This window comes from Haliotis cracherodii, unplaced genomic scaffold (assembly GCF_022045235.1).
Source record: "Haliotis cracherodii isolate W230 unplaced genomic scaffold, xgHalCrac1.p SCAF_18, whole genome shotgun sequence".
Taxonomy (NCBI): domain Eukaryota; kingdom Metazoa; phylum Mollusca; class Gastropoda; order Lepetellida; family Haliotidae; genus Haliotis; species Haliotis cracherodii.
The window spans coordinates 14,112,530-14,126,179 of NW_027266273.1; the positions used below are offsets into that span (position 1 = coordinate 14,112,530).

General features: G+C 44.9%; 1 protein-coding gene across 2 annotated transcripts in view; it reads left to right on the forward strand.

Annotated features, from left to right (window-relative positions):
- The window catches only part of LOC139465796 (contactin-like), a 73,748-nt gene extending 60,147 nt beyond the window's left edge, over positions 1–13,601 (forward strand). For both annotated transcript variants that reach the window (XM_071247713.1, XM_071247714.1), the window contains 12 exons: positions 469–595; positions 1,898–2,053; positions 2,414–2,557; positions 3,269–3,363; positions 5,320–5,409; positions 6,436–6,583; positions 6,959–7,080; positions 7,649–7,835; positions 8,471–8,586; positions 10,509–10,591; positions 11,291–11,385; positions 12,558–13,601. In XM_071247713.1, the coding sequence (XP_071103814.1) occupies positions 469–595; positions 1,898–2,053; positions 2,414–2,557; positions 3,269–3,363; positions 5,320–5,409; positions 6,436–6,583; positions 6,959–7,080; positions 7,649–7,835; positions 8,471–8,586; positions 10,509–10,591; positions 11,291–11,385; positions 12,558–12,673 (1,479 nt within the window). In that variant the 3' untranslated portion in view covers positions 12,674–13,601. The remainder of the gene's footprint in view (positions 1–468; positions 596–1,897; positions 2,054–2,413; positions 2,558–3,268; positions 3,364–5,319; positions 5,410–6,435; positions 6,584–6,958; positions 7,081–7,648; positions 7,836–8,470; positions 8,587–10,508; positions 10,592–11,290; positions 11,386–12,557) is intronic.
- The last annotated feature ends 49 nt before the right edge of the window (positions 13,602–13,650 follow it).

Below are 13,650 nucleotides of genomic sequence, written 5' to 3' on the forward strand. Positions count from 1 at the left end.
AAATGAAGCAAATTAATGTCTAGAGGGCCATTCACTGCATTGCCAAACCATCTCCGCTGAACTTCGGGAACATAGGTGTATCATGTCGGACAACATTCTCAAGTACTCAGTGTATATCCGCTTTCTATTTGATGATAAATATCCATGACCCATTCAACTTGTTGTTACCCTGTCTGGCGCTCGGCATTAAGGGGCTAAAACAAGGAATGGTCGGCTCGGAGTCAGTATACTGTGTCTGAGTGGGGTATTCATGTTAAACTGCGGCATGGTATCTCAGTGAGCTCGCACTATAAATCGGGATCAGTCCGGACTATTACAAGCAGCCACACAAACACTGGTACATGCACGTCGCTATATGAGTGCAATAATCTTGGACGCGACGTTAAAACCCCATTTCACCTCACTTTGTGTCCCTTTGTTTTAATAGTCATTGTGTGATTTCTCTACCTCCGTTGCTTTACTTGTCAGGGTAGGCGAGAAATGGGCCCAGGGATTTACATCAAGAACGCCCAGTTTAAACATCACGGGGTGTACACTTGTAACGCTCAAACTGTGCAGGACAAAGCATCCTTGTCAGCAGTGCTCACTGTTTTAGGTAAGTATCATACGAATCAACTGAAAACAAAGAAAAAAATTGCTATTAAAATACGAAGGAAAGGTCAAGGACGCTCGCTGTGCTGAATTGCGTCCCTTAGCCTCCAGGATCCGCTAATACGTTAATCGCTGTGGGAATTCAAGGGTAGAAATTGAAACCTATGCTTGTTGTACCAGGTGATTAACATGGATCGGGTTGTCAGGCTCGGTGACTTGGTTGAATCTGCGTCATCGACGGCGTGGCCTTTGTTCATCGACATTGACATCAACCACTGGTTTATCTGGTCACAACACGATTGTTTACATACCGCCGTGATGTAGCTCGGATATTGATTATTGAAACTATAGTGAGTGAGTGACTTGGGTTTATCGCCGCTTTTAACAGTATTACAGCTTAATGTGGGAGGAAAGCCCGAAGGGATGCAGGTCTCAGACGTTTACAAATTCGGTGAAACCCACAAGCACAGGTATGGTGCTGACAAACCTAGAAACATAATCGGGGCGAACCTGGATTCGAACCCACAACCATAGGTTTCTGGCGTGCCCATGGGGCGCAACTCTGCACCGCGAATCGCGGCTCCTTAGACGACTGGGCCACCCGTGCCCCCTATTGAAACTATAGATACTTGTACCATTCACATCTAGTTGACACGCCATGATATGACGGAAATATTATTCCCAGCTGTGTTAAATCTCACACGCTTGTAAATTTCCAATAGAATAACAGGGGCGGTCGGGTGGCCTAGTGGTTAAAGCGTTGGTTCGTCACGCCGAAGACCCGGGTTCGATTCCCCACATGGATACAATTTGTAAAGCCCATTTTCCGGTGTCCCACGCCGTGGTATTGCTGCAATTTTGCTATAGCGGCGTAAAACCTTACACACTCACTACAATAGAATAACCCTTTGATATGTTACTCTTATTTAGCATGCTTGTTTAAGCATGCATTTATTCATGGGTTGGTTGGTTGGTTGGTTGGTTGTTTAACGCCGCACTCGGCAATATTCCAGCTATATGACGGCGGTCTGTAAATGATCGAGTCTGGACCGGACAATCCAGTGATTAATATCATGAGCATCGATCCACGCAATTGGGATCGATGACATGCATCAACCAAGTCAGTCAGTCTGAACACCAGGTCCCGTTAGTCGCCTCTTACCACAAGCATAGTCGCCTTTTACAGCAAGCATGTTATACATGGGAGCGATATGCACTCATGTATGTATCTTATTGACTGCTCCATGTTTTCTTGTCTGGGGAAGGAATATCAGTAGTTACATGCATTCCAAACCTGTCTGTTCAGGGCCACCGGGAGAACCAGCTGGAGTATTTGCAGAGATAACAGGAAGATTAGCAACTGTCACCTGGACAATCGGGACAACTCACGGCATGCCTGTGACGTCATTTGCTGTCCAGTTTCGTACAGATTACCGGCCGGAATGGAGGGTCATTCTAGATGGTGAGCAAACACAATACAGTACCTTCGGATAAGTCCCATATATCGAATACTCATTTATAACAAACCATCCTAAAGTGACAATGAACTGAATAACGATCCCCTTAACACCCCCGGTGGTTCGATCCCCGACCGCGTACGTCATACCAAAAAGACAGTACTTGTTGTTACCCTGCCTGGTTCTCGGGATTAAGGAGTTAAAACAAGGACTGGTAAACTCGGAGTCGGTATACTGTGTCTGGATGAGGAATCGATATCCAACTGTGGCATGGTATCTCGGTGGGCAAGCACAATAAAACTGGCGCTAATTCGGGCGTCCCTATCGTGCATTTTACTCTACCTCCATCTCACGTTATGTTCCAGGTATTCCCAACGAAGTTGCAGTAGACAGCACTTATCCAGACAGGCGCTTTGCACAACTCGGCAGCCTCAGACCCGGGTCATCCTACAACTTCCGGGTCATAGCCAGCAACATGTACGGAAGTGGGATTCCTAGTGTGCATTCATGTAAGTCGGGTCGGGGGAGATTGCAATAATTAATAATAGTGTGTGATATAAAACTGTTTTAAGCCGCAGTTAGCAATATGTAAACTTTATTACGGCACCATAGTCAGATAAACCAATGATTGACAGCATGAACAAACAACCACGCCCGTTGATACATTGACACAAAATCCAGCAAGATCATCCATTGTGATAAACCGATGTTATTTAAGTAGGCTTTTACGCTAATCATAATTGTTAATCTTAATATCGCCTTTAGAAATATTCCATCTGTGGCGGCAGGTAAGTGAGTGAGTGAGTTTGGTTTTACGCCGCTTTAAGCAATATTCCAGCAATATCACGGCGGGAAACATCAAAAATGGGCTTCACACATTGTACCCATGACGGGAATCGAACCCGGGTCTTCGGCGTGACGAGCGAACGCTTTAACCACTAGGCTACCCGACCGCCCGGCAGGTAAGTAATCGAATATGGACCAGACAAATAGGTGATTGATATTATGAGCAACGCCTAACCCGGTCGGTGTAGGATGACACGCTATGAACCATGAAAAAGAACCTGACACCCGACCAGTGGATCGCCTCGTACAAGCATATTGCTTGCTGGGATCAATTCTATCCAACGGGGAAAGACATGTTATACGGGATAAGTCAGTAATAAGAGATGCAGCAGCTAGTTCGTCACCAAACCCCTCGCTACCCTTATTTCATGCAGCAACATACAAGATCCCTAACGCAGCTCCTGTCGTGGCCCCACAAGACGTTGGAGGTGGAGGAGGCACAGTGGGGGCGCTCAAGGTCACGTGGGAGGTGAGTCGGAGGAAAGTATCTGTAATGTTTGGTAATTAAGACCATCATCCGATAGGTGGCACACATATTGGAGAAACAAGGTGCGAGAGCTGGTTCATACTCACATAGACTGGGTTCCTGTCTACCTGAACCAGTAGAAGGCAAAATCGCGCTAAGCCTGGCTTCGCGTACTAACTGTGGAACCAGTTTCATACGCACATTTCCACTGTTGGGGAGGTAACTCTCATTGGCTATGTCATTGGTATACCGCTAGTTATGAGCAATTGACACTGACCTTGAACATAAAGCGAGACATTAAAGCACCAATATCCTCGACCTTAGATTACTGTACTTTATATTAGTCGTCAAGGTGGTGTTTGAATGAAACTGGGACTGTGACAACAGTTGGCTTAGTCATGCGAGTCGTCATATCAGTAAAATGGATGAATTGACAAGAATCAGTTTGTGAATGGGAGGCGATCTAGTCAGCAATACTCCAGCTATCTCACGGCGGCCTGTAAATGATCTTGTCAGTAGCAGGCAAACCAGTGTCTGAAGACGCGCAATGATCCACGCAGACAACCAGGTCACAGAGCCTGAACACGAGGCGGCTCTTACGACCAGCAATGAGTGCTGGGGGTGTATTCTATCCCCAGTATCCATGGGGCTGCTTTTACCAAGCAGCTGGGATAACTCTGTCTGGTGACTTATGTATTGATGCTGATACTTGCAAGCAGAATGCACATGTTTCCACCTCGCTCATAAATGGAGTATTGCGGACGTTAACTTCCCCAGCAGGAAGCATCCTAGACTGGTGGGATCTAGGTCCACTATCATCGCAATCTCATTAAAATCAGAAGAAAAATAAAATAAAAAGTTCTCGCTGCCGCTAAACAAAGACCTGAGGACATCCCATTACAGGTCACGTCAGAACGACATTTCGCGAACTTTGGACGACCACTGAAATTTCTAAGAAGAAGTCGACATCAACCAATTAAAAAGCAGCTTTCTCGAGCTTTACGGTACTAGTTTCAACTTGTCGACTTTCATTTCAGACTACGCCTGAAAAATATGTTGACAAAGTTCTCCATTAAAATTTTGAAAACTAAACAAACGAACATTCCGGAATGTCTAATATATGTTTGCGATTGTATGGCAGCGCTTCCTACGTACTGTGCAACGCCCCCTCCATCCAAATGTTTATCCCACGGAAGCGAGAGATATACGATAATTTTGATTAGAAAACCCATTTCGACTGTCACTTTCAAGATCTGGTAAGCGACGCTTCGATTGGTCGGGTGAAAGGTCGTCGGGACGTGATCCGTAATGGGATGTCCTCAGATCTTTGTTTGGCGATAGCGAGAACTAACATCTGATTTTAATAAGATTGACTGTCATCGTTGACAGAAGTGTGGCCCTTGGAAGGGATTATGCTGAAAAAGAATTAGCAAGCGATTCAATGAATGCGATCCATCATAGTTCTGGCTCTGAACGTTTCATCCACCTCTCATACAATAAGTACACAGTGTAGGTATTGAGTAGTCTTCAGGATTTACCCAAAACTATATATGGTTCGCAGGACATGCTTGACTACCTTAACAACATTTTTTGTGCAAAAATATTGAAATGTTCCGCTGCCCCTTTCACAGGAGGGGACACTGGTGGCCCAGTCATCTAGGCGTCGCAATTCGCTCTGCATATTTGCTATCCTTCAGCACGCCAGTTTGTGGGTTCGAATCCAGGTTCGCCCCGATTATATTTCTAGGTTTGTCAGCATCATATCCGTGCTCATGGGTTTCATTGACATGTAAGAAGAAGCAGTGATCAAAGCATATCCTGTGTCTAAGGTTAGGTCCTTTATGTCAGATAACGGGAACCTGCTGTCATGGATAACTCGATGTGATTTGTATGTCCGAAAGGAGTTTGCGGTTTTATATTGCAATTGTCTTGTCTCTACCCTGTTGACCTTTGTCCCAGCCTCTGCATTTGGAAGACCTCAATGGAGATGATCTGGGCTACATGATTTACTTCCGGAAACAGACGGACAGTGGCGGACTTTGGCAGAAGGTACTGATTTCAGTCAATCTGGATGTAACAATAACAATGATCATCATCATCATCATCATCATCATCATCATAGCCTAAGCAGCCTGACTGCAAGGACCACCCAAACCCTCTTTGCTGCATTTTTTAAAATCATATCGTGTTCTTTTCAATGAGCCAGCAGAATAAAGCCATATTATTTCTACACAACATAATCAAAATAAGCAATATCGGAAGGTTATGGATCTATCAACCCTTTGGCGTAATGTTCAGCTCTAATGTCGGGTGCATGGAATTTAATAACGAAATACGTGTTCTTGTCATATATTTTGACATTTTAGGCCAGACTTGTTTTTAAACTTAGTTTAGGAATCCGCCGACTTGACGTAAAAAAAGTGGTGGGTGTTTTTCATTCCGTCAACCAGAAATAAATAAAATGTTTAAAAAGACACTCATATCCTACCGCATTCTATATAGATATATAATACTTTAATCATTACTTTAAAATCTTCACAGCAAAACAAATTACGACGAATCCCAGTTCCTCCTGCCCTACGTTTTTCCCTTCCTACCTAACATTTTGAGGAAATCAAAAACCTTATTTGAAATTGAAGTTTTGTTGTTGATTTTTTCGACCTACCGACCTGAATATTTGGACCCAAAATCAGAAACAATCCCCCTTCCAACCCACACACCCGTACCCGCACCCGCACCCGTACCCACCCCCAAACGTAGTCTGTCCTTGCACATTCATCTTGTTATCTGGGGGCAGGGGTGGCCCAGTCGTCTAAGGCGCAGCGATTCGCCATGCACAGTTGCGTCCCTTTGGCACGCCAGAAACCTGTGATTGTGGGTTCGAATCCCGGTTCGCCCCGATTATGTTTCTAGGTTTCTCAGCACCATGCCCGTGCTCGTGGGTTTCACCAAAGTGGTAAACGTCTGAGACCTGCATCACTTCGGGCTTTCCTCCCACAATAAGCTGGAATACTGTTAAAAGCGGCGATAAACCAAACTCACTCACTCACTCATCTTGTCATCTGTATGTTTCAGGGCTCGGTGGAAGGTCATGTGGGGGAGTGGGTGACGACGGTCGGCGGTGAAAACTACTACTTGGAGTATGAGGTGATGGTGGCAGCCTTCAACAGTCTCGGGCAGGGTCCCAACTCCACCATCAACGTCGTGTTGTCGGCAGAGGACAGTACGTTTCTTTCAGTACCCCTCATAAGCCTGCGTGTACTATCTCCATCTGATTAGGATATAGTCCCAGGGCCTTTGTTAGCGGCTAAAATTGAAACATATATTTATTCGATAGTGATGTATTTGGTAGGGGTGTCATAGTTATGTTTTGGACCTTACCTTTGAATTGTTTCGGTGACAGTTTTCAGCCTAGTAACGTTTTGATAAAGTTTGTAATGTTTTGGTTAAATCCATTTTTCAAGTGTACACTTTCTTTTGCCTGGCAGTTTATCTGTTCATAAATGTCAAAGCAACATAAGTTAACCCCGTTTAAGGAAATATCCTGATATAAATTCCTCCTATCTGAGCTTAATTTATATTGAGCGTGTTTTTCTAGTGCCGACAGCGACACCGACCAATCTGAACGGCGACTCTTACAACGGTACAGCCATCATGGTGACGTGGGACCCTGTGCCCGATACACGGCAAGCGATGAAGGGCAGAGTGCAGGGGTACCAGGTAGGTTAAAACGGAAGAGAAGATTTGCTTGTTTGTTTGTTTGTTGTTTAACGCCGCACTAAAGCAATATTCCAGCTATATGACGGCGGTCTGAAAATATTCGAGTCAGGACCAAACAATCCAGTGATTGACAGCATGAGCATCGATCTACGCGATTGGGATACGATGACATGCATCAATTAAGTCAGCGAGCCTTACCACCCGATCCCGTTAGTCGCCTCTTACGAGAAGCATGGTCGCTGTTATGGCAAGCATAGTCCCGTTACGACAAGCATGGTCGCTGTTACGGCAAGCATTCTCACCAGGATCGTCATAGGTCTCTTCACAACTACTACATCGACGAATTCTACGACTGCTTTCTCTACTACTACGAGCACTTACTCACATTTCTACGACTACGAGCAATATTACGACTATAACTACGTCTACACATACGTCAGTTTTTATCACGTAACAAAACACGATGTCGATCGAATAGCGACAAAACATTGACTGCTTTGAAACATGTCTTTATGTATGTATGAAATGACGATGTCATTGACGTCAGTGAGACCGTCTACGTCTACAGATCAACTACTACCTGGAGGGCGAGGAGGATCCAATTCTCAACTCCATCTCCCACTACGGCCAGTTGGACGGCGGACTGGTCATCGGTCTGCAGCCAGACGGAGACTACTGGGTGAACGTCCAGGTATTCAATACCGCAGGACTCGGACCTCGGGGAGAGGAGTACCGCATCAGTACCTTCACTTCAGGTAGGAGTACCGCATCAGTACCTTCACTTCAGGTAGGAGTACCGCATGAATACCTTCACTTCAGGTAGGAGTACCGCATCAGTACCTTCACTTCAGGTAGGAGTACCGCATGAATACCTTCACTTCAGTAGGAATACCGCAGTACATTCACGTGAGGTAAGAGTACCGCATCAGTACAAGGGGAACGGGTGGCCCAGTCGTCTAAGTCCCCGCAATACGCTGTGCAGAGTTGCGTCCCCTGGGCACGCCAGAAACCTAAGGTCGTGAGTTCGAATCCCGGTTTACCCCGATTGTGTTTCTAGGTTTGTCAGGACTATATCCGTTCTCGCGGGTTTCATCAGAGTGATGGACGTCTAAGACCTGCACAACGGCATGCAAGAAATCTATGATTGTGGGTTCGAATGCTGGTTCGCCCCGATTATGTTTCTATGTTTGTCAGCATCATACCCGTGCTCGTGGGTTTCACCGAAGTGGTAAACGTCTAAGACCTGTGATCACTTTGGGCTTTCCTCCCACATTAAGCTGACACGCCGTGATATGACTGGAATACTGTTAAAAGCGGCGTAAACCCAACTCACTCGCTCACTTTATCTGTACTGCCGGATGTTTCACATCATTATGTTTTATTCTGCCAGCTCCACTGCTATACCCGAGATACGTTGAGATCCACTCGCACTCCTCAGATAGTGTGTACGTAGCCTGGCAGGGCGTCAGCACTGGCCTTGCGGAAGAGACGCTGCTAGGATATAAGGTAAATCAGAACAATCATACTAATCATAATAAATAACTCCACTTGAAACCGCCAATGTGTGATTTTGCATCAAAATGTAAATATGAAATGTAGATAATGGAATGAATTTAATGCTCGATCCTCTTATTACCGTCTTCGCCATGCTTGTGGTTTTGACACTGAGGTCCATCCATGGTACGAACCAGAATATATACAGGGCGTCATGGAAAATGATAAATACAAAATTCTTTGTAATAGGCCCGTATACACCCTCAGACCTATCCAGACCAACAAACCTGATCTTTTTCACTCAAGTGAACAATTGGCTTGCCTTTGCATGTGTTTGTGACGGGTGGATATGGTAACCTATTCGCGAATACCTGGTATCATCACTATTTTGAAAGTGATTCATAAACTCATGCTGGGGATATAGTCGGAATCGTACAAGCATGATTTCTGATGATTTGTTAAGGGTTTTGTCGCTTTTAATCATACCCCATGGCCGATCATCAAACCTGTTGACGTGTACATCTGGCTTTGCTCCCATAGTAAGCTGACCCGTGTGCGAAATACCGTTTAAAGCTGCGTAAAACCCAACAAGTTCACTCTCTCAGTCACTTAGAAATGATGACTTTGCGTGAGTAAATGAGTTTGGCGCTGCTTGAACATTATCTCTGTCATGGAATGGTAGGTCAGCTCAATCTCATTAAAATCAGATCTTAGTTCTCGCTATCGCTAAACAAAGATCTGAGGACATCCCATTACGTGTCACACCAGAGCGACCTTTCATCCGACCAATCAAAGCGTCGCTTACCAGATCATGAAAGTGACAGTCAGAATGTGTTTTCTAATCATGCAACCTCGAAAACGTTAACACGGGATATTCCGAACGACAGCTACGGCCCGTACAGCTGATTCCGTTAAAATTATCGTCTCTCTCTCGCTTTCGTGGGATAAACATTTGAACGGAGGAGGCGTTGCACAGTACGTGGGAAGCACTGCCATACAATCGCAACCATATATTAGACATTCCGGAATGTTCGTTTGTTTAGTTTTTTTTAAATTTTAATGGAGAACTGTGTCAACATATTTTTCAGGCGTAGTCTGAAATGAAACTCGCCAAGTTGAAACGAGTGCCGTAAAGCTCGAGAAAGCTGCTTTCTAATTGGCTGATGTCAACTTCTTGGTAGTCGTTTCAGTGGTCGGTCAAAGTTCGCGAAAGATCGTTCTGACGTGACCCGTAGTGCGATGTCCGCAAATCTTTGTTTAGCGGCAGCGAGAACTTAGCTCATTTTAATGAGATTGGTCAGCTTGATGTGGGAGGAACTCCCGAAGTGACGCTGATTTTAGACGTTTACCTCTGGTGAAACGCACGGGCGTGGTGCTGACAAACCAGAAACCAACGCTAACGGACGCTACTCTACAAGGGCAATTCCGGCGCCTAGGTCGATGTAGCTACCCATATAATTGTGAGGAATGAATCGGCAGTTATGATTGGTAAATTAAAACGTCAAAGCATAAAAGATATTCATATTCGTATGCCATAACAAAATGAAGCCAACACCCTGACATAACGGCACACGTTAGATACCGTTACTGTTGTTGCCAACGCTTGTGTGGGGCAACGCCTCGTAAATGATCTCCGAAACTCCTCCGAGATTGATCAGAGATGATTGTATCTATCACAGCTATAACAAGGCTGGGATAACGCTCGCTTTGACGGCTTGCTGTGGAATACTGACAATCTGAAATCACAGAAGGAATGTTAATTATGGAGGCAATTATTACAAACATAAAGATCAATGACACGCTTGCTGGCTATTCCGTCACACATTTGTAATTTTCCACTCAGTGCACATTGCCTTGTCCGACTGTGGAGATGCATATCGATATAGGACAAGTCGTAAACATGATTGGAGTATTGATGATTCTTCTGTTTTCAGATGCGATATTGGGAGGCCTCGGAGAACATACTAACGGCCAAGGACGCTGAAACTCTCGGGAAAGAGACGCACGGCATCATCAGGTAGATGGCGCTGATCCAGGGGAGATAACCAGAGAGAATAAAGTTGTCCGGTTGCCCTTCAACTTGGGTGGGTGGGTGGGTGAATTGGGTTTAACGCCGCCTTTAACAGTATTCCAGTTATATCACGGCATGTCAGCTTAATGTGGGAGGAAAGCCCCAAGTGATGCAGGTCTTAGGCGTTTACCACTTTGGTGAAACCCACGAGCACGGGCATGGTGCTGACAAATCTTGAAACATAATCAGGGCGAACCGGGATTCGAACCCACAATCATAGGTTTCTGGCATGCCCAAGGAACGCAACTCTGCACAACGAATCGCGGCGCCTTGGACGACTGGGCCACCCGTGCCCCCATTTCAACTTGGCCAAGACATGACAATGACAAATACAAAGAGCATAAATACTTTGAGGTCTTGTTTTAATCTAAGGGCACCGTTGTCTCAAACTGTATTCCCTGTTTAGCCATCAGTATGGTAGCCTAGTGGTTAAAGCGTTCGCTCTTCACATCGAATTCCCATGTTTGCATGTTAACTCTAGTGGTTATAGCGTTCGCTAGCCACGCCGATGGCCCGGGTTCGATTCCCACATGGGTACGATGTGTGAAGCCCCTCCCCTGGTGGTTTTTGTTTTAAAAGACAACGGCCTTGAACCAGAAATGCTTTTTTGGTGCCTCCTTGGTAATGAAGTTTCATTTTACACAGAGGGGTCAAGAAAGGGATAATCTACAGACTGCGTGTGTTGGCGTACAACTGGGGAGGAGACGGCAAGAAAAGTCCACCAGTTTTCTTCACCTTAGGTAAGAGCTTAAATATGATTCAATGCCTACCACCATAGACACCATGCCACGTTCTCTTGATCCAAACTCACATAACATTTCCATGGTAGGGCAGGACATGCTTACCCTTTTAGTGAACATCTGGAGTTCACACATATTTTCAGTGATCCATTTCATATAATTTTCACCGTTATTTGCCTTTTCCCCCCAATATTCGGCGGATAAATCAAGAGTGATTACTCTTTGCGTTGATGTTACAAATTTTGTGTTCTATTTGTTTGTTTGATGTTTAACGCCGAACTCAGCATTATTCCAGCTATATGACGGCAGTCTGTAAATAATCTAGTCTGGACCAGACAATCAAGTGATCGATATCATGAGCATCGATCCACGCAATTTGGATCGATGACATGCATCAACTAAGTCAGTGAGCTTGTTTTGTGTTCTAAACGTATCGTAGAGTAATTATACCTGTCCACTATTCATCATCGGTATCTTTGTTGACTAAGATGTTAGATACTATGGCCATTTCACTTACTGGTCTTTGTGTGAAATAGCGACTAATCTGGGCGACCGTTACAACATTGAATGAGATCCCTTAAATTAGGAAACGAGTGTTTGTGGTTTAATGCCGCACTCAGTAATAGATTTGTTTTTCAGCAACCCATGCTAGTCGTAAGAGGCGACTAAGGGGATCGGGTGGTCAGGATTGGTTGGTTGGTTTGTTGTTTAACGCCGTACTCAGCAATATTCCAGTCTGTAAATAATCGAGTCTGGACCAGACAATCCAGTGATCGATATCATGATCATCGATCAACGCAATTGGGGTCGATGACATGCGTCATCAGCGAGCCTCACCACCCGATCCCGTTAGTCGCCTTTTATGGCAAGTATAGTCGCCTTTTACGACAAGCATGGGTTGCTGAAGACCTATTCTACCCCGGATCTTCACGGGTCGGTCAGAATTGGTGATACATGTATTCGTATCCTTATTAGATCGTAGATCGATACTTATGCTATCAATCACTGGATTGTCTGGTCTCGACTCGACCTCGAAAATGTACAGACCGCCTTCATATGGCTTCTATATTGCCAAAACGTCATGCTGACATTATAATAGGCCGCCGTGATATAGCTGGGATATTGTTGCCTGCTGTGTTTAACAACCAAAAAACAATTTGTTTACTTTCCAGAGGGCCAGGTGAGGTACGACCCAACGACAAGCATCATCAAGGCATCCGGTAGCCGTGTGTTGCCTTCCATAGCATGTCTTGTGCTCTCGGCTGTGTCCTTAATCAATTGGAATTAGACATCTGGATCACACTGCCCATGAAGGGAATACAACGGTGGGACAAGAACCCGTACGGACCAGTGTGTGCGTGTCTTCAGGGTGTGCCAGTGTTGAGTGCGTTTACAAGATGCATCAGAAGCAGAGGTGTTTCGTTTGTGCTTCCATGGGGATTACCGTAATACAGGAAGGCGGTTAGAACATTATACAGTGTCTAACAAAATGTCCATCAACTGAAAACACGTTGCAACGCTATTGCCTGTTTCTGCACACCGGAAGTGGTAAAATAAGTACATTGTGATATTCAGGCAGTGCTACCAGCGATGGCAAGTGGGAGCTGGAAAAGCTGGATAGTGACCCTTCTGACTGCTGCAACAGCGCGCATGGTTAATGTGTTCGCTGACCTTCGCGCTTCAGGCTTATCCTGCCTGTGTAATATACTACCCAACATTTGCTAAGTTCCACGATAGCCTTTAGTCAAAGGTGTGTCCCTTAGCAAATGTTGAGTGGTGTAGATCAGTTTTACACTCGCAATGCACATGTTACAGCTGACTAACCATACTTGACGATGTGTTGTACCAATATCAATAACTCATACGGTCAAGCTTACAGACAGATCTAACAACGCATTAATACATTGTATATTCAGGCGGAATTTATTTTCTCATAGTGTATATTTTCATAATTGTATGGTTGTGTGAATGTAGATTGTTTTAATAGCAGATCATGTCATAATAGCCTGGATTCGCTTTTACTTACATTCTTTATTTTTGATGCCCTTATATATAATGTTTGCAGAAGTCCCGTGGGTTATTTGATAATGACTGTGGTGGAGAGGGCATCTCCACGGGGCACGTGTGATGTAGATTGTAAATATCGGCGCGTGATGCTGTATGACACAGCTACTCGACGGGGTCCACTCAGACGGAGAGTTCCGATTGGGCGGAGAGTCGAGCGTTTTATAAATAAAACAATTTGGAATCATAGCAGTTGGTACT